The following is a 27,560-nucleotide window of genomic DNA, read 5'->3' as shown; positions in this document are numbered from 1 at the left end:
TGGTGTTGATACAAAGCAGAGCAATGACAATGACAAATGTTGCATTATATGTACTACAACAGTTGTTGAAGTTGACATTTTGTCATAATGGAACCCATGGAATTTCCCAGAGTGAGGAAGAAGTGGCATATAAGATATTCAAGTTTCAGCAGTTTGAGTGAGTGGAATGTGTGGAGTCATGTGTTCAACCTTGCAGGCAATTGCTTGAGGAGTACAGTGATCGCCACCTCCGTTTAGCAAGCGAGTGATGCAGAAACATGTGTCAAGCCATGCAGTTCATTATCTTTCTTGGACAGGGAGCCAAAAAGGCCGTCTCTAGTTAAATGTAGTAAAGGACAATCACTGGCCACGGAGTAGGCACTAAGCATAATTATGTACATGGAAAATCATCCACAGCGTAGCAGAAAAACAATTATGAACAGATTTCACGTAAGTCTGCAGCATTATGACCATGTAGTGCATAAGAAAAATTGTGGATATTCAAGGGACAACAAGGCACACTTATGAAAATTGGTGTTTGCATGTTTCAAGGATGCTTGATACAATTTATAGGATGTGCATGACAGTGACTTATGGTTATGCACATCCAATTGCACACAACATAGATTACAGTGATTTCAAGGGAAGCAGTGGACAGCTGCAGAACTTCAAACAGTGCAACAGAATTGGAAGATGTAAGATAACAAAATTTTAAACAAAGCGTCAACTTGATGATGCAAAATAAACTGGGGAATCAGACCGAAAATTTGGAGACAAGAGAAACAAACTTATCCCATCATTCAGTAATGAATTTGTTTTCAAATCCGGTCAATTGAGATTTGAAGAGGGAATGCGTTTGAAAGTAATCCTGGAAATTCATGGCATTAAAAGAATTGCATCAAGATCAACTAACATCAATGCCTTAATACATTTGTATACAGTTATGTTGGCTGTTAATCTGGATGGTAGACTTGCTGGAAAGTTATTTATTGTGCTGGGAGAAGTTGGAGGTGCTCTGCCTCCTATGATTCTTTCTCACGTGCATGATATTGCAAGGGTAGTAGAAAATATTTATGTGAGTGGGAAAATGGGTGTAAGAGAACTACAATTATGGTATGACTACTGCTTTTGGCCAACAGCTGTTCAAAATAACTTGCTTTTCCTTGATTCCTGGCCTGGATACAAAATCTTACTCCTTTAGAGCAAACTATCCCTCCTGAAAAGTGTGTGACATTGCAATTCGTGCCACCTGGAACCAATGGACAAATTCAGTCTCTGGCTGTTTGTTTTTTCCACAGCTAATACACATTATTGTATTGTCTGCACCTGCACCTTAAAGGATAGCCAGTTTCACGACACACTCCATGACAAACTGTTTTGCATTCGATTGCATGTCATCAAATTCCACCAGTTCTCATCATCCCATTACACCAATACGATTCTATAAGCATTCTTTGAGACTGGATAACCTACCTGAACATCCTACACAGTTTGTAACTCCCAAAGAGGAGGCCTTTGAACCAGCAAACTTGCACTCGAGGGGTTCCTTGCAAGATAGATTGTGATGAATAAACAGTCAAGAAAATTTTAGAAAAATATTACAACAAGACAAAGAGGTGGTCTCAGAAGATTGCACTGCAATCACTGGCACAACTGTTGGAAAGTTGGCAATATTTTCTGTATGTTTTCTTTGGTTGGCAACCATAAAAAGAAGCAGAATGTGAGCTGTCAAGAGTGTGTGCTGTCTGCATCTCTCTCTCTCTCTTTTTTTTTTTTTTTTTCTTTCTTTTAGTGCGCAAAACTTCTATGGTCATTAGCGCCCAGCCCGTGACTTAGGAAACAGTAAAAAACCGAAATTGAAAACCAGCAGCAATGGGAACAAAGTCATAAAATTGGAGAAACTAAAAGCAGAAGGAATGCTTAAAAATCCACTACAGAAAGGGGTGGTTGTCCCCAAAAACAGCTTCAAATGACTGACGTCATTTCACTGTCACTAATAAACTGGAGAACGCGGTCGGCTGAGCGCGTGTCATCTGCTAAAATCGACGATAGATCAGGCGATAGCTGTAGACGGGAGCGTAACGGATTAAAATAGGGGCATTCAATTAAAAGGTGTCTTACCATCCACAGCTGAGAGCAGTGGGGACAGAGTGGGGGAGGATCGCCGCTTAAAAGATGTCGATGGCTAAAAAGACAGTGCCCTATCCAGAGTCTAGCTAAAATTACCTCCTCCCGACAACGCGTTCGGGAGGAAGAGGTCCAAGCGCAAGGAAGGGCTTTCACTTCCCGCAATTTATTACGGGGAAGTGTTGACCAATGCGCATGCCATAAATGAGCAACTTGGCGACATAAACCGCTCCGTAGATCGGTGAAGGGAAGCGACTGAATAGCTGGCCGAGGAAGAGAGACTGCAGCCTTGGCCGCTATATCGGCCGCCTCATTCCCACAGATACCAGCGTGTCCCAGGAGCCAGAGGAACGCCACCGAGACGCCCCCCAGGTGGAGCAAGCGCAGACAGTCCTGAATCCGGTGGACCAGAGGGTGCACAGGGTAAAGAGCTTGGAGACTGAGGAGAGAGCTGAGAGAATCTGAGCAGATTACGTACTGTATCCGCTGATGGCGGCGGATGTAGTGGACAGCCTGGAGAACAGCGTAAAGTTCCGCAGTATAAACCGAACACTGGTCGGGAAGCCGAAAGTGATTTGGGGTGTCGCCAACAATATAGGCACTCCCTACACCTAACGATGTTTTCGAGCCGTCGGTGTAAATAAATGTGGCGTCCGTCATTTGTGCACATAGAGCAGCAAATGCCCGACGATAAACAAGTGTAGGGGTACCATCCTTGGGAAATTGACAAAGGTCACGGAGCAGGCAGATCCGGGGACGGAGCCAAGGCGGTGCTGTACCCCAAGTTGTTAAGAAGGTTTTAGGAAAGCGGAAGGAAAGAGAATGGAGCAGTTGACGGAAGCGGACTCCCGGGGGTAGTAGGGAGGAGGAGCGCCCTGCATACCCTACATCAAAGGAGGCGTCGAAAAAAAGGTCATGGGCTGGATTAGCAGGCATGGAAGACAGATGGCTAGCATAACGACTCAGAAGGACTGCTCGCCGATTGGACAGCGGAGGTTCAGCAGTCTCAGCATAAAGGCTTTCCACAGGGCTAGTGTAAAAAGCTCCAGACACTAAACGTAATCCACGGTGGTGGATAGAGTCAAGACGCCGAAGAATAGACGGCCGAGCAGATGAGTAGACTATGCTTCCATAATCCAATTTCGAGCGCACTAAGGCGCGATAGAGGCGGAGAAGGACCACTCGGTCCGCTCCCCAGGAGGTACCATTCAGGACACGGAGGGTGTTAGGGGATCGCAGACAGCGAGCCGAAAGATAAGAAACGTGGGAGGACCAGCACAGTTTTCTGTCAAACATAAGACCCAAGAATTTAGCGACGTCTGAAAACGGAAGGTTGACAGGACCTAGATGTAAGGAGGGCGGAAGAAACTCCTTACATCGCCAAAAATTAACACAAACGGTCTTACTGGGTGAGAAATGGAAGCCGGTTTCGATGCTCCACGAGTGGAGGCGATCGAGACATCCTTGAAGACGACGTTCAAGAAGGCTGGTCCGTTGAGAGCTGTAGTAGATCGCAAAATCGTCCACAAAGAGGGAGCCCGAGACATCAGGAAGGAGACAATCCATAATTGGATTTATGGCGATGGCAAACAGTACAACACTCAGCACGGAGCCCTGGGGTACCCCGTTTTCTTGGGAGAAAGTACGGGAGAGAGTAGTGTTCACCCGCACCCTGAATGTGCGCTCTGCCATAAATTCGTGAAGAAAAAGGGGCAGCCGGCCTCGAAAGCCCCAAGAAAACAGTGTGCGGAGGATGCCTGTCCTCCAACACGTATTGTATGCTCTCTCCAGATCAAAAAATATTGCTACCGTTTGGCGTTTCCGGAGAAAATTGTTCATGATATAAGTGGAGAGAGCAACAAGATGGTCAACTGCAGAACGATGCTTTCGGAACCCGCATTGGGCTGGTGTTAAAAGACTGTGGGATTCCAGCCACCAAGCTAAACGGTAATTCACCATACGCTCCAAAACCTTACAGACACTACTCGTGAGAGAAATGGGGTGATAGCTAGAGGGGAGATGTTTGTCCTTCCCAGGTTGCGGAACGGGAACGACAATAGCTTCCCGCCATCGTCTGGGAAAGGTACTGTCAGTCCAAATTCGATTATAGAGGCGAAGGAGGTAACGCAGACTATGGGTTGATAAATGCAGCAACATTTGGACATGGATACCATCCGGTCCTGGGGCGGAGGAGCGAGAAGAAGAGAGGGCATGTTGGAGTTCCCGCATGGAGAAAACAGTATTGTAGCTTTCGTGATTTTGAGAGGAAAAAGCAAGATGTCGCACTTCCGCTGCACGTTTCTTCGGGAGAAACGCTGGCGGGTAATTTGAAGAGCTCGAAATCTCAGCAAAGTGCTGACCCAACGAGTTAGAAATTGCGACGGGGTCCACTAATGTGTCATGCGCGACAGTGAGCCCAGAGACCGGGGAGAAACTAGGCGCGCCTGAGAACCGTCGAAGCCGACTCCAAACTTCCGAGGAGGGAGTGAAGGTGTTAAATGAGCTAATAAAGAATTTCCAGCTTGCCTTCTTGCTATCGCGGATGACGCGACGGCATCGCGCACGGAGCTGCTTATATCGGATACAGTTGGCCAAAGTAGGATGGTGACGGAAAATGCGAAGAGCACGTCGCCGCTCACGTATTGCGTCACGGCATGCCTTGTTCCACCAAGGAACTGGGGGGCGCCGGGGCAATTCGGAGGTGCGTGGTATTGAACGTTCCGCAGCTGTAAGAATAACGTCGGTAATATGTGTGACCTCATCGTCGACGCTGGGAAAGCGACGGTCATCGAATGTCGCTAGGGACGAAAAAAGTGTCCAATCGGCTTGGGCAAACTTCAAGCGTCGCGAGCGCATATATGGCAGTTGAGGCTGCAGTCTAAGGACACATGGAAAGTGGTCACTCGAGTGTGTATTGTCAAGGGCGAACCATTTGAAGCGCCGAGCTAGCGGAGCAGTACCGACCGCAAGGTCCAAATGAGATAAATTTGTCGTGGAGGCAGACAAAAATGTGGGGACCCCAGTGTTGAGGCAAACTAGATCCGCTTGGTGGAAGACGTCTAGCAATAGTGAGCCACGTGGACAAGGATGTGGAGATCCCCAAAGCAGGTGGTGGGCATTGAAGTCCCCAACCGGCAAATAGGGGGGTGGAAGCTGACCAAGAAGATGAAGGAGATCAGCTCGTGCCATTGGTGTGGACGATGGAATGTATACCGTACAAAGAGAGAACGTGTATCCAGAAAGGGAAAGACGGACGGCGACAGCTTGGAAGGAACTGTTTAAGGGGATTGGGTGATAATGGAGAGTATCATGGAGAAGAATCATGAGTCCTCCATGGGCTGGAGTGCCTTCAACAGACGGGAGGTCATATCGGACGGACTGAAAATGAGGGAGAACAAAGCGGTCATGGGGACGCAGCTTTGTTTCCTGAAGACAGAAGATGACCGGCGAGTAGGATCGTAAGAGGATCGACAATTCATCCCGATTGGCTCGAATGCTGCGGATATTTCAGTGGATAATGGACATAGGGTGAACAGAAAATGGAGGAATGTGACCAAGGGTGCTGTCAACTCAACGACTGCTCAGAGCTTGCGACCGATAGCATGGAAGGGCATTCAGCCGAAGGCAGAAGATCCTGATCCATAGGTTGGTCAGGAGCAGCTCCTGCCACCAGCGATCGGCCGGTTGACCGACCACCAGGAGTGCGCCTCGGCGACACAGAAGACGGCCGAGGGCGATTTCCGCCAGGTGGTGCTGTAGATGGGACACGCCTTGGCGGAGAAGGAGAGGAACTGTGTTTCTTTGTAGCCTTCTTGGAAGTATGATGTTTAGATGAAGGAGGAACTGATGGTTGTGAAGTTGCGGTACGTAAAAACTCTTCACGAGTATGCTCTTTTTTCGAAGACTTGGCGTCTGACTTTTGGGCTCGAGATTTAGCAGAACCCGACGAAGGGTGAGCCATAGAGTGGGCAAGCGAAAGTGGTGAGGTTGAACAGGCGATCTTTGCGCTGGCCGATCTGACGACCGTGGTACTAAAGGTGAGGTCGCAAGTCTGCGTGGCCGCCTCCTTTGTTGGCCGAGGAGAAGCAAGGACAGTGCTGTATTTTCCTGTCTGAGGCACGGTGGGCTGTCGACTGGCAAATAATTTTCGAGCAGCAAAGGTCGACACCTTTTCCTTCACTCTTATTTCCTGGATGAGCTTTTCGTCCTTAAAAACGGGGCAATCTCGAGAGGAAGCAGCGTGGTCACCCATACAGTTGATGCAGCGAGGGGATGGAGGTGGACAAGCACCCTCATGGGCATCCTTGCCACACGTAACACATTTGGCCGGATTGGAACAGGACTGGCTGGTGTGATTGAACCGCTGACATCGATAGCAATGCGTAGGGTTTGGGACGTAAGGGCGAACGGAAATTATCTCATAGCCTGCTTTGATTTTCGATGGGAGTTGAACTTCGTCAAATGTCAAGAAGACAGTGCGGGTTGGAATGATGTTCGTGTCAACCCTTTTCGTAACTCTATGAACAGCCGTTACGCCCTGGTCAGACAGGTAGTGCTGAATTTCTTCGTCAGACAATCCATCGAGGGAGCGTGTATAAACGACTCCACGCGAGGAATTTAAGGTACGGTGCGGTTCCTCCCGGACAGGGAAGGTGTGGAGCAGAGAAGTACGCAACAATTTTTGTGCCTGGAGGGCACTGTGTGTTTCTAACAACAGGGTGCCATTCCGTAATCTGGAACAAGACTTTACAGGACCTGCAATTGCGTCGACACCTTTCTGAATAATGAAAGGGTTGACCGTGGAGAAGTCGTGACCTTCGTCAGACCGAGAAACAACAAGGAACTGTGGCAACGATGGAAGAACCGTCTGTGGCTGAGACTCAGTGAACTTACGTTTGTGAGCAGACATAGTGGAAGGTGAGGAAACCATTGCGGAAGAATCCCCCATGATTACCAGCGTCTCCGATGGCGCGCTCCTCCCTTGTGGGGGCCCTCACTGAGGGCACACCCGCCTTAGGTGATTGTTCACACCTCAGGTCACACCTCCCGACAAACGGACGGAGGGACCAATCGGCACTTTCGGAAGGTATCAGCTCGGGTAATCACCCCTCCCTGGGCCTGGCCATTACCAGGGGGTACGTACGTGTCCTACCTGTCTACCCGGGGCGGGGAATTACGCGTTACCCCATCACCGGCTACGCATGGAAGTGCGTGGGTTGGCCTTCAGACACGCACAGGGAGGAAAAAAGAGAAAGGGAAAGGAAAGAAGAGGGGGTCTCAAACGCCGCAGCGGAGAAAAGGGCAAAGAGAAGAGGGAAGGAAAAGAGAAGGACAGAGGAAGGACGAGGACTTGCAAGCGTAGAAAGCAAGGAATTTGGAACAGTTTCGAGCGTCCGTCTCCGGACGGAGGCACAAACTATACTCCCAGAGGGGGAGAAAAGGAAGGAAAGAGCCAGAGGTGAGGGGGGGGGGGCGAAGATGGGGGGGGGGGGGGGAAGGATGCGGAAAGGGAAGGTATGCAGCCCGGAAAGGAAGGAGGGCCACATTAGCTCGGGGTCCCGTGCTCGCTACGCACGTGTCCACAAAAGAGTTGTGGACCCCCTGGGGGGGCTGTCTGCATCTGTAGTGTGCACATCTGAAGAAGACAATAAAAACTCATGCAGTTTAATGAGTGTGTTTTGTAATATTCAGATAAAGTGAAAACAAAAGAGTAAAAATGCAATAAAAATATCTTTGAAAGGTACTCTGGCACATGTAGTTAAAATTATAAAGTCCATGGTGTGCTGCATTTAATGGTCCCTGTTGATATTAACTGGTGTTTCTAGTTTGATTTAAATGAAACCTGTTACAGTACTTAATAGCAAGGAGTATCATTTTCAAGCCTAATGAAATTCAGTGAGCAACATTCATTTACAAAATCAATACATCACCACGACTTTGATTTGTTTGAGAATTGAAGATTATAATTAACTGCCGCCCGCCCGCCCGCCTGCCCCCCCCCCCCCCCCCCCCCCCCAGAACAGAAACAAGACCTGGAAACTAGAAAAAGTTTAGGCTGAACTCTCACTTTTCCAGAGATTTAGCCTAAGTGACTACACAATTACTCCATGTCATTAGCAGGTTTCTATGTTGCTAATATTTCCAGTTTCAAAATTGGTGCGTTGCAAGTGCCTTAACACCAATAATATTTTGAAATAATTTATTACTTTTAAATTTTTTAAATATAACACTCGTGCAGAAAAATAACTGATGTTGACTGAAGTAAGGAGGGTACAAATGAGAAAGAAAAGCCTTCCTGAAAAGGAGAAATATGTTAACATCAAACAGAAAATTTAAATGTTAGGAAGTCTTTTCTTAAAGTACTTGTCTGGAGTGTAAAACTACTGTGGCTGCTAAACAGTACAAACAATAAGAGAAAAGAAGGTTCTGAAATGTGGTGTTACAGAAGAACACTGAAGATTAGATACGTAGGCTGAGTAACTGAAGGGGAGGTACTACATCAAATTGAAAAGAAAATAACTCTATGACCCAAGTTCAACTGAAGAAACCATATACTGATAAGACACAGCCTGGGGCATAAATGAATACTTATTTTTTTTTGTAATGAAGGGGAGTTTCGACTGTGGGGGCAGGTTAAAAATTGTAGGTGGAATGTGTGAGATTTGGGGGGCAGGGGATGCAGAGCATGAAAATTGTATGAAAAGCTCAACATCTGAGCACACTGAGCATGTTTAAGTGGATGAAGGACACGGTAGTTACACAAATATGAGAAGATATGCTCAGGATAGATTAGTGATGAGAGTTGCTTCAAACAATTCTTCTGACTGATGACTCCAACAGCATTGCTTATGTGTCCAGCGACTCCTTTCAATGTTGCTGACATGAACCCAAAGCATCCTCAAATTCTCAAACTTAACCACCCCCCCCCCCCCCCCCGTTTTGTCTGCCACATACGCAGATTCAGCATTGTTATTCAAAAATTTGGCATGGTTAATTTAAAGGTTGGCAAGGGCCGTTCTGTTATCACAGGGTGTATCTACCCCAACTGTCTGTGGTAGTGTTAGTTGTGAAAGTGAGTGAAAGTTTTCTATAAATTGTGAAGCGTATAACTGAGGTGGGACTTGGGTACCAGCCCAGTAATCATTTAGTGGGATGTGGGAAACTGCCTAAAAACCACATCCAGGCTGGCTGGCACACCAATCCTTGTTGTTAATCCATCAGGCACACCAGAAGTGGTGCTTCAACATGCACAAGAGTCCAGGAGTGTTTTGAATTCTAAAACCTCTGCAGCCTGGTTTCAGGGAAAATCTTATTACCGTTTTGGGTAAACCACCAGTTTTCTGTGTAACCTAATGGTAATGTATTTCACTTCAGGTTAGAAAAATGCACATAATACAGAAATAAATAACAGTTTAAAATTTCTTCTGTGAATGTAAATCTGTTACTTTACTTCATGCAATGTTACTGGTAAGTAAATCACGAAACATTATTTAATATTATGTACAAGTAGTTCATTTTATATATAGCTGCAGTGTTAAGATATATCATATCACCAACAATTCAGTGGCAAACTTTTAACTTCTCAATTTTAATACTGCTAATTTTTAAATGTGATCTATGAATACTACACTTACTCAATTGGTATAGGTCCAACCATCCATTCTAGCTCTGCATGGTTCTCTCCTTTGTAAACTCGAACAACTTGGCTAATCCAATCTGAGAAGACTTGATGAACTTCATCAACAAGTGGACCTTAAGGAACACATACAACAATGACAAATAGATCCGTGCACATTTATATCTTTTTTGGAGTGTTACAATTTTACATATACAATTTGAATGATTAATTTTAGATCACAAATGCAATCAGATTTATTTAAAACAAAAAAGAAAGGATTGTTTTTTGAACACTGTATTTCTGAATCAGGCAAAGACAAATGAATATGAAGTCAAACAATGGAAAATATAGCATGGAATAATAACAAAATTATGAAAAGGATAGTTGCTACTCGCCATTTAGTGAAGATGTCGACTCACAGATAGGCACAACAAAAATACTGTCTAACAAAGCTTAATCTGGAGACTGTGGTCATGTATGAGTGAGTTGCATTTGTGTGTGTGTGTGTGTGTGTGTGTGTGTGTGTATTCTGATGAAGGCCTGTAGCTTTGTTTGACAGTCTTTTTGTTGTGTCTATCTGTGACTCGGCATCTCCACCATATGAGTAGCAACTACCATATTCATAAAATATTAAATATCAAGTCAATCAATTTAGGTATGTGTTACAATAAAGGACTTCCTGACAAATGGGAAAAAATGAAAGAGATGACTAGTTAAGACATAATTCACTCAGAACTGATTTGACTTGGAAAACACAGAATAGCCAGTGCATCGTGGTTACAGTGGAGTACTAATTAACTGCGCTGTAGAGGCACTACACAAAATGTGCTATTTCAGTGCAAGTAGTAGACTACAAGGAAATTAAAATGAAGGTGTTTGTGACTACACAGTCACGAGTAGAGGAAAAGCATGACATGTACTGAAGAAATCTACATCTATACTCCATAATCCACTTTACAGTATGTGGTGGAGCTCACTTCAGTTCCACCATCTTTCCCCCATTTCCTGTTCCATTCGCAAATAGCAAGTGGGAAGTAAGGCTCTGTACAAGCTCTGACCTCCACATCATGGCCATTCGACAAGATATATGTGGGAAGAAATAATATGTTGTCCATATCATCTTGGAGTGCACATACTCAAATTTTCAACAGTAAACATCTCCTTGACACATAACGGCTTTCTTGTATTGTGTACCACTGGGGTTTGTTAAGGATCTCCATAATGCTCATGCAATTAGTTGTAATTCTGATTTAGGACAGTTTCAGTTGATATTCCTTAGTATTTTATGGTAGTTACTCTTTCCAGTAATTCATCACCAATAGCGTTTTCAATGAGCAGAGGACCTGTCCACCTACTTATGTGTACTGTGTTCCATTAATTTACATTCAGGGTCACCTGAAAGACACTGCACCAATCAACAATCCCCTGCAAGTCCCCTTGCATTTCACTACCGTCTTCTGCAACCTCAGAGAGCCTCCAACACTGTCCTCTAGATTGTTAATGCAAAATGTAAACAATGATGGCCTTGTAACACTCTCTTGGGGTATTGCCAAAATTACCTTTACATCTACCAACTTTGTTGCATCATGAATGAAGAGTTTTATCTGCAAGGACTTTCAAAATCAAATCACAAATCCGGTAATGTACTAGGCCAGCAGGTATTTGGCTCACTAAACAACAGAAGTTTTTTAATTGTGTTTAGGGCGCTCAACTACTAAGGTCATTAGTGCCCAATCACAAACGTTAGTACACTAATAGTGTAGAAAAACGCAAGGGGGGCAACACCAGAAAGTACTTAAAAAGATGCAGATACACAAAATAAAAGAGTTAGATCTCTTTGGACAAGCCCATCAATGTAATAAAATTAAGGACATGAGCAGCTGCTCGAGCATCATCAGCTAAAAGTTCCTGTAAGGTAGATGACACACACAGGACAACACGAGAGTGGATAAAACGGGGACAGGACAATAAAACATGGCGCACCGTCAATGGATGACCACAGGGGCACTGCGGGGCGGGGTCACCGGACAACAGGTAGCAGTGGCTAAATCGGCACTGCCCAATCCGCAACCTGGCCACAATGACCTCCTCTCGCTGGGAAGGGCAGGAGGAGGTCGTCCAAGCCATCGGGATCTGTTTGATGGCCCTAAGCTTATTTTCATGGAGAGAGGACCAAGTCTCATGCCACAATGATGAAACGCGCCGACAAAGAACCCCAGTAACATCAGTTGAGGGGACACAAAAGGAAGCTGTCCGAGGCAGGAGGACAGCAGCCTTGGCCACAGCATCAGCAGCTTCATTCCCAGGTACACCTCACGTACACCAGCGTGGCCAGGAATCCACAAAAAAAGGACACGAGTGCCAGTATCCGCTAGCGACTGAAGGGACCGTTGAATTCGTTGCACGAGAGGGTGGTCCGAATATGGGTCACGGAGACTCTGAATGGCGCTCCAAGCATCAGAGCAGATGGCATAGGGAGAATGACGATGGTGGCGGATATACTGAACAGCCTGATAGAGAGCAAAAAGCTCAGCTGTAAAGCTTGAACACTGGTCAAGGAGCCGGTACTGAAAGGTATCATCCCCAAAGATGAAGGCACATCCGACGCCAGCAGTAGTCTTAGTGCCTTCTGTGTAAATAAAGACATTATTAGCAAGCCTCGAACGAAGTTCGACAAGCCTCGAGTGGTATATCGAATCCGCGGTTCTCTCCTTTGGGAGTGAGCTGGGTTCAAGGTGAACGCGAACCAGAGCCTGGAGCCAAGGTGGCGTCAGGCTCTCACCCACGCGAAAAGTCGTAGGGAGGGTGAAATCAAGTTGCTGAAGCAGGCGACAAAAGTGAACTCCAGGAGGTAACAGGGCAGATACATACAGCCCGTATTGGTGGTCAAGAGAGTCGTCAAAGAAGGAGAAATATGACGGGTGGTCAGGCATTGACATCAGTTGGCAGGCGTACCGACAAAGCAACATATCGCGCCGGTAGTTTAGCGGTAATGTGGCAGCTTCGGCATACAGACTCTCAACAGGGCTGGTGTAGAATGCTCCAGTCGCCAGACGTAACCCCCGATGATGGATAGAGTTTGGACGGCGTAAGATGGGTGGCTGGGCAGAAGAGTAGACAAAGCTCCCATAATCCAGCTTTGATCGGACAATGGACCGATATAAGCGAAGCAGGACCATTCGATCTGCTCCCCATGACGTACCGCTGAGAACACGGAGGACATTTACGGAACGGGTACAACGAGCAGCCAAGTAAGACACATGTGGAGACCAGCAAAGTTTCCTGTCAAATGTAAGACCTAAAAATTTTGTTGTCTCCACGAATGGGAGAGCAACAGGACCGAGATGTAAGGATGGTGGAAGAAACTGTTTGTAATGCCAGAAGTTCATACAGACTGTTTTCTCACCAGAAAAACGAAACCGTTAGCGACACTCCAGGAATATAGATGGTCTAGACAACGCTGAAGACAGCGCTCCAGGAGACATGTTCTCTGAGCGCTGCAGTAGATCGTAAAGTCGCCCACGAAAAGGGAGCCTGAAACAACAGGTGGAAGGCAATCCATTATTGGATTGATAGCTGTGGCAAAAAGGGCCACGCTCAAAACGGAGCCCTGGGGCACCCCATTCTACTGGCGAAAGGCATCTGACAAAACAGAACCCACACGTACCGTGAAAATACGACCCATTTAATAAATAGAGGGAAGCAACCGCGAAGGCCCCAAGTGTGCATGGTGCGGAGAATGCCCGCCCTCCAACAGGTCTCGTAAGTCTTCTCCAAATCGAAGAACACAGCCACAGTCTGGTGCTTATGCAAAAAGTTGTTCATAATGAAGGTTGACAAGGTAACTAGGAGGTCAACAGCAGAGCGGCGCCTACAAAAGCCACATTGGACATTGGTAAGGAGGCGTCGAGATTCAAGGAGCCAAACCAATCGAGAATTTACCATGCACTCCATCACCTTGTAGACGCAACTGGTAAGGGAGATGGGGTGATAACTGGAAGGAAGGTGTTTGTCCTTTCCTGGTTTGGGTATGGGAACAACAATTGCTTCATGCCAGTGTGTGGGAACATGACCTTCAGTCCAGATACGATTATAGGCGTGACGAAGAAAGCCTGCAGGAGAAAGTTTCTTCATCATCTGAATATGGATACCATCGGGCCCCGGAGCAGAGTATCAGGACCGGACGAGTGCAATTTCGAGTTCCCGCACGGTGAAGGTGGCACTGTAACTTTCACGATTCAAAGACTGGAAAGAAGGTGGCCGTGCCTCCTCTGCTTGTTTATGGGGGAGGAAGGCAGGGTGGTAATGGGCAGAGCTCAAGACCTATACGAAAAAGTGGCTGAAGGCATTTGACACATCCTCAGGATCCACAAGGACTTCATTCGCTACAGTCAGGCCAGAAATCGGGGAGTGGACCTTGGTGCCAGATAGCCAGCGGCGGCCACCCCAGACAGTCTCCACTGCCATCCTTAGCCTGACGTTCCACCCACAGTGTGGCCAGGAAGGGAACGATTTGGGGTCGTACTTTTGTGCGTTGAATTGAGCTCATGATCGCTTAGGGACTGCTGGTGTTTCACCACCTGCAAGAAATGATGGACTAGCTTCATCGCGTGTCATCCGCCCTGATGCCACTCACTCCGACCAGGGGCTCTCCCCAGGGTGCCATCCAGCTGCAGCAAAGGCCACATGGCAGGATGGCCATTGCTGGGCATCCCAATGCCCCAAGGGGATAGGCATCTATCCCTTGGCATACGTGGGGAGTTAATGATGCAGGCATCAGCAGAGCGATCCACGTGTGGTCAGGGGGCTATAACCAACAGGGTGAATGGCAGCCCCACCACAATGGACTGGCTACCATGCTGGATATCAGGTGCAAAGAAGTCCATGGTCATCGCCAACGCAGAAATCAACACTGCATAGTGCATGTTGGAAAACGCACCCAGGAAGGTGTCCTTGCCCAAGAGATGGAGAATGGGCAGGACTGCAATGCGACGATGAGAAAGTGGGCTAAAAATCTCAATGCATGATGGACACAATGCACCTTGTAAGGTCCCCTTCCCCAATTGGCTTGCTCTTCGGGAAAATTTTGAAGAGTGGAGATCAAACCCTACAGTGGACCATCACATAAAGGCTGAAACATCTGAAACTCCTTTTAGTCGCCTCATACGATAGGCAGGAATACCTCGGGCCTATTCAAACCCCCGGACCCACAGAGTGGTACGATGAAGTGCTCGATACAGTATCATCGTAGTTTGAACAATTATGTGACATCTGACTCACATGGTGCTCGTGCATGGGATACACAAGAAACTATAAACCAGCCAGTATAAAAGTCTATTGGTCTGCTTAAAATCTGACAGTTTTGTGAAACACAGCAGGAAATAGCACCAAATTTTATCATTTTACAAACTCTTCTTGTATCTGAACAGGTTTGCAATAAAGTTCTCATACATGTATGGATACCATACACAAACATTATGCTGTTTGCTGCCAATAAAATTCTTCTGGGCTGTTGATCACATTGTCAGTATATAAAATTGTCAGACATTTTGGCCACCATCGCAAGTGGCCTTCCTCAGGGCTGTGCTGAGTTGACTGCTGAATGAGAGAGACTTTTGATCTTATATAATAGCAGAGAAAACTGTTTATGTAATTTGATAGGATACTTGAGGATAGGAGGATTAGGCATTCTTTATTGGTCTTTATATTATTCCTAGTCATTGGTGGATAAAAAATGGTTTGACTGGTGTTTATATTATTTCTTGCCATTGGTGAAAACATGAATTAAAATGGCTGCAGAAGCCTACACTTACGTTATGCTACTTTTTACTGAGGGTAGCATTCAACTGCGAAAATGTCCTTCAAAAAAACATTGCTTGTTTCTGAAACCAGATCAATATTTTATCTGATTATGGGAGACTGTAATGATTTACTAATGAGAAATTCAGTCACTGTTCATGTACTAGAATACTGGGTAAAAACGTTACCAGATTTTAATCAATTTTAGAACACGATTCAGATGAAACAAGGAGGAAAATTTATCAAGAATGAAATGTCTAAAAAATGAAATAAACTGATTGCAACTGTTGTCAGGAGAATAAATTACAGTGGTAAGACCTGTGGTCAGCGATAGTATGAACAGAAATCAGTAGATGGCAGGATGAGCACAAGTATGCTAATTGGACTGAATCGTAATGGCGATCTTTTATTTATGTATTAGTTGCTATTGTTACATATGATTTGCACCCTAGAATATATTGTAGTCCGTGTTTCACAGCTACTCAAGCTTAGCACTACAGAAGAGTTGGAGGGGGAACAGTGATACCAGCTTGGGTGCGAAGTGAGAACTATGAAAGCAGGGAGGCAACTAGTGAGCAGACCACTAATTACATCATTTTGCCAACTATGGGAATGCATACCGCATACCTGGCTTTTCAAGAACATGTACCATGTTTAAACTACAGTTTGCCTGAATCCATTTGTACTCGAAATTGAACTGACCTTAAAATTGGACAAATACTCAACAAGAGTATTCATTTCTGCAGTTTATGGTAAAAGTCTAGATGGGGACCAATGGCATACACATGTATTTCGCACTGTAATGTTCTCGACGCTCAGCGTGACATATGACAGGAATGAAAGGGGGTATGTCAACTGCTGGTTCTATGCAGCCAATGAGAGCGGCGGGCAGGTGATATGTGTATAAGCAAGAAACATTGTAACATTTCACATCAGAATAGAAGTGAAACCCGATATGTATTTGGATAAAAACAAATGTGTTCTCAGGTCCCATATAAACACAACCTCAGAAATCACAACATATGCGGAAGAAACACAATGAAAATTCAAATTTCACAGCTGTGCAGTGAGTATGATGATTAAAAATAGTGATACCACAGAGGACAGGTGTCAGCAAGTGAAAAATGTGGAAAAGGAAATTATTGTAAAGCATTTCTTTTCATTAATTTTATTTCTCCTTGTATTACCAAAATGTAGACGACCAATAAATGGCATAAATTTAGGATAGGTATAATGTTATCTTTTTAGGCAGATACTTTACGTCAATACAACAGTTTGTAATTTTGACTAGTCAGAACACGTTGAAAATAAGTTTTTCACAAGAGGTCTCTTGGGGGGGAGAGGGGGTTGGGGTGGGGGGGGATTGGTAAAGGGGGTTGTCTTATAATCAATGTCATCTTGTACTCTGATAAATACAGTAGCTTCTTCTTATTCATCTTCATCTCATTTTGGCCATCTGAGGACCATATAAATTCATGTCAGCTTTGTTTCTTCTGATGTTTCTCCTTGTCCAATATTCTTCCACTCTCATACTTTGCAACTTCCTTCACTCTTCTTCCCACGATAATTTTTTTCTGGGTCTAGTCCTGTTTTTTAAACCTGTGAAAGCCTAGTTTTCTATTTAAAGTTCACCTTGTTGTATATCTCTGGTTCCTGTATTCCAATTTCCTCCAGATCTCTCTGTACCTCTTGGATCTTAAGTACTTTGGTTTTCTCGCTCACCAGAAACTGTACGAAATGCACTAACCTCCCCTGGTTCATTCTAAGGAAGTGTCCAAAAACAAGCTCCTCCTTTTCCTGATGAGGTCTGAGAGTCTATCTGGTACACAGTTCTTGGTTTGCTCTTCTTCTAAATTCACCATCTTCTGTCCTTTTAGGTCCGAATATTGTCCTGAGAATCTTTTGTTTCACCACCTCTAGTCTCATAAGTACTCCTGCTCTTACTAGGTCAAGAGTTTCTGCTGCATATAAAGCTTCAGGGCAGATCACTGGCTGGTAATGTCTCAGTTTTTCATTAATTAAAATATTATTATTATTGTAGATGTTCATAGTTTGTATGCTAAATTCATTTTGTGTGTGTGTGTGTGTGTGTGTGTGTGTGTGTGTTCTCACTGATTCCTTTCCTGTCAGCCCAGTTTATATCCTATCAATTTTCCCAGGAATTTAAATCTCTCCACATTCTGAATTTATACTGCCATCCATCTAGGAGCTGCCTTGATTTTTGTTATGAACTGCATATTCTTGACAGAGATCTTAGGCTTGCTTTAGTTGCTTGTCCCTGTAGTTCTGTCATTTGGCTAACCATCTCTTCTAATGATTCCAACAATATCACAATATCATCTGTGAATGCTAGACTATCTACTTGTATTCTTTTTTTCTTGCACACCAGTCATATTTCACCCATTCCTTTCCTTTCTAATTGCCACTTTCTGATCACCTTATCAAGAACACAGTTAAATGGCAAAGGGGAGAGTCCATCTCTCTGTTTCACACCTGTTTTGATAAATATCACAGCCACAGAAAGCATTCCTCTGACCTTCGATTTGTTATTTCACTTAAAGCCTTTTTAATCAGTGCACTGGATTTTCTATCCAAACTCATCTACTCTAAAATTTGGAACAGTGCTCATCTATCTACTGAATCTTAAGATTTCTTGAAGAATGTAAATGTGAGCACAAACTTTTTGCTTCCTCTGTTTTTGATACATGATTACCAGTTTCAGATTCAAAATTTGCTCGGCACATGATATCCATTTTCTGAAGACTCCTTGGTTCTTACCAGTTTAAGCTTCTATTCTCTTCTTGTGAATACTGTTATTTGCCCAGATATGACTTCCTTATAAGGTTACACTCCAAATAAATTCTTCAAAGACTCCCTAACACTAATTTTTTATCAATGTAAAGCTATTGCTCTTTTCCACAAAAGCTTTTCTTTCTATTGCCAGTCTACATTTTATATCTTTACTTTTGTTGTCATTAGTTCCTTTGCTCCCTAAATAGCAAATCCACCTGCTATTCATGTTTCTGCTCTGGCTGGGCATCCTGATCTAGGTTTTCCTAACTGATTTCAGACAATCTATCTTGTCCACTCTTCATTAAACACATATGTATATTCACACATGTATCTACATGACTTCTGTTTTCCCATTATTTAGTTGACAGAACTATTTCCCATTATTTAGTTGACAGATCATTGTATAGTGCTACTTTGACAGATAAATTGCTAATACAGACACATGCAAGTCTCTCTTATAGTATCATCTGCCTTACACTCTATTGCCCCTAGTTTTAATTTTATTAATGTTCACCTTACAACCTATTTTCTACACAATATCCATTCCTTGCAGCTCATTTGTGAAGTCCTCGACTACCCTTGACTCACTATGTTCTCAACAAACCTTCAAATTTTGATATCTTCACCATGAACTTTTACTCTCTTTCCAAATTTCTTTTCAAGTTTCCTTCATGGCTTGCTCAGTGTGCAGATTGATTAACATGGGAGATAGCTACAATCCTGTCTCATTCACTTATCAACTTCTTCAAGCTACCGACTCCTTTCACACCCTTCAATTCTTAGAACTGCAGTTGGGCTTCTGTAGAAGTTGTAAATAGGCTTTTGCCCCCTGATTTTTATTTGTGATGATTCCAGAACCCGAAAGATGTATTCTAGTCAAGTGCCAATAGCTTTTTCTAGCTTTCAAAGGTGAACATTTTAGGTTAGGCCTGAATGTCGAATTTATTCGTATCAACTGAAAATACAACTTACTTTAACCAGTCATATTTATTATTCTTCCCACAATGAGTCTCTGAGGATTACAGCTTATTCACCTCATGTATTTACGTCAATTACTTAGTCATGGGCAATTTGCTGTGTATGAATTTCAGATAACTTTTAGCACTGTCTTCTAGTAAGCAAAGGCTGATTTTCAATTCATATTTACATCACAAATGCTTTCTATAAACTGAGCTAAGCAATGATGCTGTATTGATAGTACTGCTATTGCTTTCTGTTACACATCTCTCTTCATCACAGAAATACACCCTTCCATCATATACTTGGATCACAGTAAAAAGAGAATTGTTCAAAACAAAATATTCCCTAGTTACTGTAACTCCATCTTGTTCCATTATGATAACTTCATCTTGATTATGGCAGATATAGCTACGACTCCTATATCAACTCCCCAAGTAATCATGACAGCTGCAGAGATGGCAATAAAATCGATGTCCAGCATTCAATTTTAATTACTTGGTATGTACTATAATAATAATAATGAAGTCATCATATTTTATAAAAATAAAAAGGGATAATTGTTGCACCATAACTTTTGTGTCCTTTTACAATGGAGAGAAAAAAAATTCATTATGATCTGCATCACATAATATGTGAAAAAATAATATGTAAAATACTACATACAGTATGTTAAATCTGCTCCATCATCAGGCCAGCACTTTTAACAACTTATTTTCATAGATTTCTTTAAAGGAAATGACTGTATACCTAAGACCAGAAATTTTTTTAGATGTTATGCATGAACTTCAATGGGTGAATCATACTGTACTAATGCCATGTAAGACAACATTGTGTTTCTTGGAGGCAGGCTGCCTGCTTATGCTGTTATCACTGGCCCATTGTATGTTTGTACATGTAAATTTGATGATATACTGTGTGTGTGTGTGTGTGTGTGTGTGTGTGTGTGTGTGTGTGTGTGCATGCATGTAGGACATAACTACTTTCATTATAAATGAATGCTTCTTTACCTTTGATAATTTTCTGTTTTACAGATGAACTTGCAAGCACTGCTTCAGAGCCATTAGGTCTAAAAATATATGCACCTGAAGATCTGTTCTCAAATACTTCATTATTTCCAAGGAACCCTTTGTAGTAGTAGAAATCCTGCTTAACTTTTATCTCATGTCCTTGGCTCACAATACTTTTTATTTTCCCAGTAACATCATCAAACTTCAGACTAAATTTCTACAAAAGAACACTTGTATTAATTAATTATAAAGTTAATACTTAAATGGAAAATCAGTAAATTAATTTCAAGCATAAAAAAGGAGCAAGAGTTTAGAGTCTACAGTTGATAAACAGCGTTTTTAATATAGAGCTTACCTTATGACCTATTTCATGTGCTTCATCAAGTTTTTCACTTGTATGTTCTTTCTGTTGCTCTTTATTCAGTTTGGTAACGTAATAGGCTCGGAACCCTAATGGCGGCAAGTCTGTGGCTTTGAATATGAGGTCATTTTTAGCGTCACTCATTCTACCAGGTGCGGTCAGGACAGGCTCAGGTATCGGGACCAGCTGAGTAATTTGTTCCTTCCCTTTTTGAACAAACATAAAAATGAGATGAACATATGTTCATTATTCTTTGGCGTAATAACATACAGAATATCAATTCCATATAACAATTTGCTTCACAAATGTGCATACCGTTTGGGTCTTTTACGCTGTATGAAGTTGAAGTCACTGGAAGTCTCACATAGTGAGATGTAGGATAGCTCAATGGATTGTATACAAAAACAACAAAAGAATTATTCACTTCTGATACCTGGCACTCACTCACATTGAGCTTCAAACATGGCTTGATTGGTATTTCTGAAAGTTCATCTTTCACCACTGATGACTTTGGTATAATTTTCCTGTAAACAGATTTTATTAATTATCCATCACAATCCATAACTGCGGAAACCAATGTGAAAAAAAAGGGTAATAGAAAGATCACTAATAATCTCAAAATAACAACTGTTCAGCAATTACTTTGAACATGTGCTATCAGATTATAAACTTTTAATATGTTTTCAGCTAACAGCTTTATTTCAATGCACCTATTGCATAGTTGCCATTAACATATGTATATGAAAGATGTAACTGCTGTCTTACATCTTTAGAGTGCAAAAATACTGCCTTCTACCCTTTCTTTTTCCACAATTATCAGAGATATTCTTCACCATTTTTATACTAATTGTGACTTCAACAATCTACATGGCATTCTCCATCTGTTATCTTCCATAATAAATTTTGTTCAGTACAGCTCACATTCAGGAAATGAAAAAGTTATTCACTTCTTAAACAAAAAGTCCGTTTTCCTATCTGTTTTCGCTCTCTATGGGCTCTACAACTTGATTTCTCATCCTGTACCTTCTACTAAGTAATCATCTCTTCTTTTCCACTGTTCCCACAATCCATGATTTACTCCCACTCAGTGCTGTGCTCCAGATGCATAGTGAAAACTTTCTTCTTCAAATTAAGACCAAAGTTTGATGCTAGTCGACCTCATTTAGTGAAAAATGTTCTCTTTGTCTGTGATAGTTCACTTCTTATTATCCTCCATGATTTGTATGTAACATGTGATTTTGCTTCTACGGTAGCAAAATCCCTTCACTTCGTATACTGCCTGGATTACAAATTTTTACGTTTAAGTTTGTCACTTATCTCATTTCTGCTACTACTCATTGTTCTTATCTTTCATTGGTTTCCTCTAAATCCAAATTCTTTGCTCATTAGCCTCTGCATTCCATTCAACAGGTCAAGTAAATTTTCCTCACTTTCATTAAGCATAGTGTTGTCACTGCTAGTCTTATTGTTGATACCTTTTCACCTGAAGTTCGAGTTTCATTCCAGAATCTCTTTTTTATTTCTGTCATTGCATCTTCAATGTACAGGTTTAAATGTAGGGGAGAGTGATAGCACCTCTCTCTCAATAATTTTTTTTTTACCTGAACTTTACTCTCTTGTGATCACATCTGTAGCTGAATGGTTAGTGTTGCTTGATGTAGGGAGGTTCAGAAGAGGATCAACTCAGCCTCACGAGTCCAAAGGAGGAGCTGTTCAAATAAAGAAACAGTGGCATTGTCAAGATTCATCTACTGGCAATAATAGCTGGAGGGATTGGTGATATCATAGATGGCTTTTCGTACTGCCTTTTAGGCAGCAGCCAGCCAGTCAGAGCAGGCCTGAAGACCTAATCCACGAGTGCTATTTACGTTTACTCTTCTCTCTTGGTCTTGGATTCTACTTGCTCCCTCCTACTTCTTTTACACATTGTATTCATATATTATCTGTCTTTCCTGGCAGCTTATTTTTGTGTTTCTGAGATTTTTAAACATTTGCACCATTTTGCATTGCTGGATTTTTTTTAATTGGAGAATCATATGAAAGGGTTTGTATTTTTCGAAGTCTATTTCCAGTAGCAAGCTCTCCACTAGAAAGCACAATGCCAGAACCTCTTCTCTTGTGCCTTCACCTCTCCTAATGTCACACTGATTGTCATCTAATGTCGCCTCAATTTTCTATTCCATCACCCTGTAAATTATTCTTGTGAGCAGCTTAGTTGCACAAGGAGTTAAAATATTTATCTGGCTTTGAATCACTGAGATTGTGTGGACAATATTCTTCCAAAATTCTGATGTTATGTCTCAAGTCTCAGATTCTAAACACTTAGCTCGAATAATTGTTTAGTTGCTCTTCCCAAAATGATTTTAGAAATTCCAAGGCAATGTTATCAATTCCTTTTGCTTTGTTTCATCATAAGTCTTCCAAAGCTCTGTTAAACAATCTCTACAACTAGGTCACCTATGTCTTTCACACTGACACTTTTCTTCTATTACATCAGCAAATAGTTCCTCCCTCTTGTACAGACAATCAATGTAGTATTTCCACTTATTTGCTCTCTCTTCTGCATTTAAAAGTGGAGCTATTTTTTGCACTTTAAATGTTGACAGCTTTGCTTTTTATTATGCACTATGTTATTTTGACCTTTCTATGTGCTTCATGTCTCCTTTGAATGGCTGTTTCCTTTTTTCTTTATTCACATTTTTTCTGTAGCCAATTCAATTCAGCTTCTTTGCAGTTCCTGTTGATTTTACTCCTAAGTGACTTGTATTGCTGTACAACTTCCTTATTTTCCTGTGCATGTCTTTATTTATTTCTTATGTTGACAAATTAATTTTTTTCTTTTGTTATCCAATGTTTCTTTTCACAGTTCCCTTCCTTGTATCAACTCCTGTGAATGGCATTTTTAAGGATCTCCATTTGTCTTAACTGAACTGCTTAGTGTAGTATTGACCATCACAATACTTAGAGCCTAAGACGACTTGGAATACACAATATCAGTGCTTAATATTTCAGTATTACACTTCTTTACACATTGCTTCTTTCTGATGATTTTCTTAAATTTTAAACTATTCTTCACCATTACTAAATTGTAGGATGAGTCTATTCTGCACCTGGGCATACCTTACAATCCAGCATCTGATTTCAGAATCTCTCTCACATCATGAAGTAATCGAGGTCTTTTTAATGGTATATCTCCTCCTCTTGTGATTTCTGATCAGTATATTTGTTATTACTAGTGAAAATTAATTTCAGTACTCAAAAGAGTCTTTCACCTCTCTCATCCCTACGACTGAGTCCATATTCTCCAGTAACTCTGTCTTTATTAGGTTTCCCTATCATACCACCCATGAGTATTAGAGCAGAGTTATCCATTCAACACACTCCTGCACTTTCTCTACCCCTCTATCTTCTGCCTTTGACACTGGCATATATACCTGAACTATTGTAGTTGTCATTGGTTCATTATCAATTCTGAGACAGTAATTCAATCCCTGTACTTTTCATAGTAACTCACTCTTTGTTCTGCTTTCCTATTCATAACTACACCTACACCATTATGTCCATTTCTGTTGTTACTGATAAATTATATAAATATGTCTGATCATAGAGTTATTTTCTTTCCTATTATTTTTAGATTAGAGCTTTCCATTTCTCTTTTCATATTTTGTAGCTTCCCTACTCCACTGAGACTTCTACACTGAGTGCTTCAACACAAGGAATGTTACCCTTTTATTGGTTTTACAATCATTGTCTCGTAGTCATCTATCCCTTGGCTTCACTAAGTACTTTCTTTACTCACCAAAAATTTGCTTTAACTTCCTGAGGTCAAGAAATTTCTACAATATAACCCAGAATTCTCTTCTCCATTTATGATCACTGAACTTGAGACAGCCCTTAGCCATACAAAATGTAGAAAAGCTATAGGTACAGATGGGCTACACTCTGAATTTTTTGTGTACAGTGGTCCTACAAAGTGAAAGCAGCTAGTTACCCTTTTTAATGAAATGCTTTGGATAGGAACATCAGCAGTAAGTGATAAAGTTACATAAACCGGGAGGAAGGAACAGCTGCAGAGCACTTTCACCCAATATCTTTACTTAGCTTCCCCTTGCAAATTAGTGAAAAGAATCTTCTCAGACCAAATAATAGGACAAACTAATTCTGTGGTACCACTTAAACCAGTTGGATTCAGGCCTCACAGAAGCTGCTGTGAGCAGGTACTCTGATTTCTCACATATAAACTGCATGCCAGAAGAAACTCAAGACCAGGAAAGTTTTTGTTGAACTGCCAACAACTTATGGCATGGTGTAGTGCAAGGCTCTAACACTGAAATTTCTGAAACCAGTACCTTGGAAGACTGTACGTAACCTCTTAAGCAATCTGAGCAATCAATGGTTTCAAGTGTGCTAAGGTAAAGAAGGAGAGTGAATGATGTGTACTCGGTGACAGCTTGGCTCAAGGATATGTTCTTGCTCTGGTGTATTTCAGCCTCTACACAACAGTTCTGTCAAACTTGACCAGCAAGAAATTTCAGAATGTAGTTTACCTTGCAATTTCATACTGAATGTGAAAAACACCTAACAAACAGCCTCATTAAATTTTATGACTATCTTAAGACATGGCAACTTAGGCCTAATGTTCCTGAAATGGAAGTACTGTTTGCCCATGATAACTTGACGACTGTGGTACTGCTGCCAGAAGAGGAGAAAATCAGTGCCATTTTAAAGTTATTCATTTGTCTCTGTGTGCAACCAACATCAAGCTGTCCCTGAAGTAATTTCTGTAAGCACTTGCTGCAAGTACTTTTTGCGCAAGTGCCATTACTCTTAAAAATCAGAGCGATCTCCACTGTTGTTACATTATTATTAATGAATAAAAATTGTGAATAAGCACTAAAATAAAAAAATAAAAAAACAGAAATGTTAAGAGGAGTACATATTGATGTTACTAAGAAATGTTATTCAATTAACTAAAATCAGAGGTCTTCACTCAGATTAAAGACTTCGAGGACATCATATGTAAATTTCAAACATCTCTTGTATTTTGTATAATCAAATATTCGATAACAGTAAACAAAAATGTGGCACCGTGTCTCACCAAGAGACTGTCTTTTAATTACTCTCATTTTTGCACACAGTATTTATGGCTTTCATCACAAATGTATGCATTTATGTTTATATTCCAATCCCGGGAGCGGAAAGACTTATCTTAGGGGGGAAAAAGGACAGGTATACACTCGCACACACACACATATCCATCCGCAAATACACAGACAAAAGCAGACATTTGTAAAGGCAAAGAGTTTTGGCAGAGATGTCAGTCGAGGTGGAAGTACAGAGGCAAAGATGTTGTTGAAAGACAGGTGAGGTATTTGGAATGACTCCTTACCCTCTCCCTTAAAACCTACATCCTTTCATCTTCCCCTCTCCTTCCCTCTTGCCTGACGAAGCAACCGTTGGTTGCGAAAGCTTGAATTTTGTGTGTATGTTTGTGTTAGTTTGTGTGTCTATCGACCTGCCAACACTTTCGTTTGGTAAGTCACAACGTCTGTGTTTTTAGATATATTTTTCCCACGTGGAATGTTTCCCTCTATTATATTCATATCATTTATGTTTATAGTAACTTTAAAAACCAGCAAAAATTTAAAAGACATCTGTACGGCCACTTTGCTTCCCCTTCTGGTGGAACACATTGATTGATAAACTCATTTCATATTTGTTTTCCTGATGGTGTCAGTTATGTGTGTTTAGGGGTTCCTATGATACCTTTGTTTTGGCCCATTTGTTTTTGTGCCATTCTTCTTTTCAACACTGATATTTTCACACCAGTACTGAACACACACAGCTTTTGTAAGTTTGAGAAAAACTTACACAAAATGAGAAATTCAGCAAGTATTTGCAGCACGATACAAGAAACTAGAACAAATCTTCAGCCTGCAGCAGGGTGTATGCTAATTTGAAACATCCTGACAAATTAGAACTGTGTGTCAGACCGTGAGTCAAACCTGAGAATCCGGTTTGGCACACAGTTACAATTTGTCAGGAAGTTTCATGCAAGAAACTGTTTCCCCTTACTTGCAATATGATTTCATGATTATTATGTCAGAATGGTTGTGAGAAAGGCAAATAAACTGCAATGTCTCCATGACGAAGGCTGAACTGTTATCCAAAATAAAGGAAAAAAACCAGCCATGAAATTTTACATCATGAACAAAATCACTGAAAGTAATGGCCACAAAGCAGACCATTTACCACCCTGCAACTGCGATCTACATCCAATAAAACTGGCAGGGGCCACGTAAAATACAATTTCAGGCAGAACAATGTCACTGGTGACATGTCAAAGGAAAGAGTACAGAATTTTATTAATGTTGCTTTTCTTTCAGTAACCCACATGACTTGCAAGGTTACTGCAGGTATGTAGCAGCAGGAGTTAAGAGTATTGGGCACGAGATGCAATAATGGAAATAGCCATCGATGAAGTTATCGTCAATTCCATACCCTCGAGCAATGATTACCATGATCTTGAATCAAACACAAATGACTGATCACTTTCAGGCACAGTTAATTACACTTTGTGAACATTACCACATACTGTCTTGTTTTTAATAAATGCAATGTGCAAACATTAAAAAAAATCAGTTTTTGACTTTTGACTTTCGACTTGATGTGTCGTAAGCTCTACATTCATCTACTTACATTTTTCACTATTTGTGATAAATAAAGAATACATAAGTTGTAGGTAAAACTCTCGGGCTTGAATATGTCAACAAATTAAATGATTTCTGATCTGAGGAAAGTGCCACTTAAGCAGGCAATATTTCTACAAGTGTCACCCCTGATTTCATGTTAAGCACAGAAAGCGGCTAGTGGCGCAGCACTGCTGCAAGCAGCCAGCACTGCCTTCCCCTCACCG

General features: G+C 42.0%; 1 protein-coding gene across 2 annotated transcripts in view; it reads right to left on the bottom strand.

The window, feature by feature from the left end:
• Positions 1–27,560, bottom strand: part of LOC126199174 (lysosomal alpha-mannosidase-like) — a 152,897-nt gene that overhangs the window by 16,901 nt on the left and 108,436 nt on the right. For both annotated transcript variants that reach the window (XM_049935946.1, XM_049935954.1), the window contains exons 10-13: positions 20,960–21,168; positions 20,639–20,850; positions 20,284–20,500; positions 9,741–9,858 (exon numbers count right to left, since the gene is read on the bottom strand). In XM_049935946.1, coding sequence (XP_049791903.1) covers positions 9,741–9,858; positions 20,284–20,500; positions 20,639–20,850; positions 20,960–21,168 — 756 coding nt within the window. The remainder of the gene's footprint in view (positions 1–9,740; positions 9,859–20,283; positions 20,501–20,638; positions 20,851–20,959; positions 21,169–27,560) is intronic.

The sequence above is a fragment of the Schistocerca nitens genome, chromosome 1 (assembly GCF_023898315.1).
Source record: "Schistocerca nitens isolate TAMUIC-IGC-003100 chromosome 1, iqSchNite1.1, whole genome shotgun sequence".
In the NCBI taxonomy this organism is placed as follows: domain Eukaryota; kingdom Metazoa; phylum Arthropoda; class Insecta; order Orthoptera; family Acrididae; genus Schistocerca; species Schistocerca nitens.
This window is presented reverse-complemented; position numbering and strand designations above follow the sequence as displayed.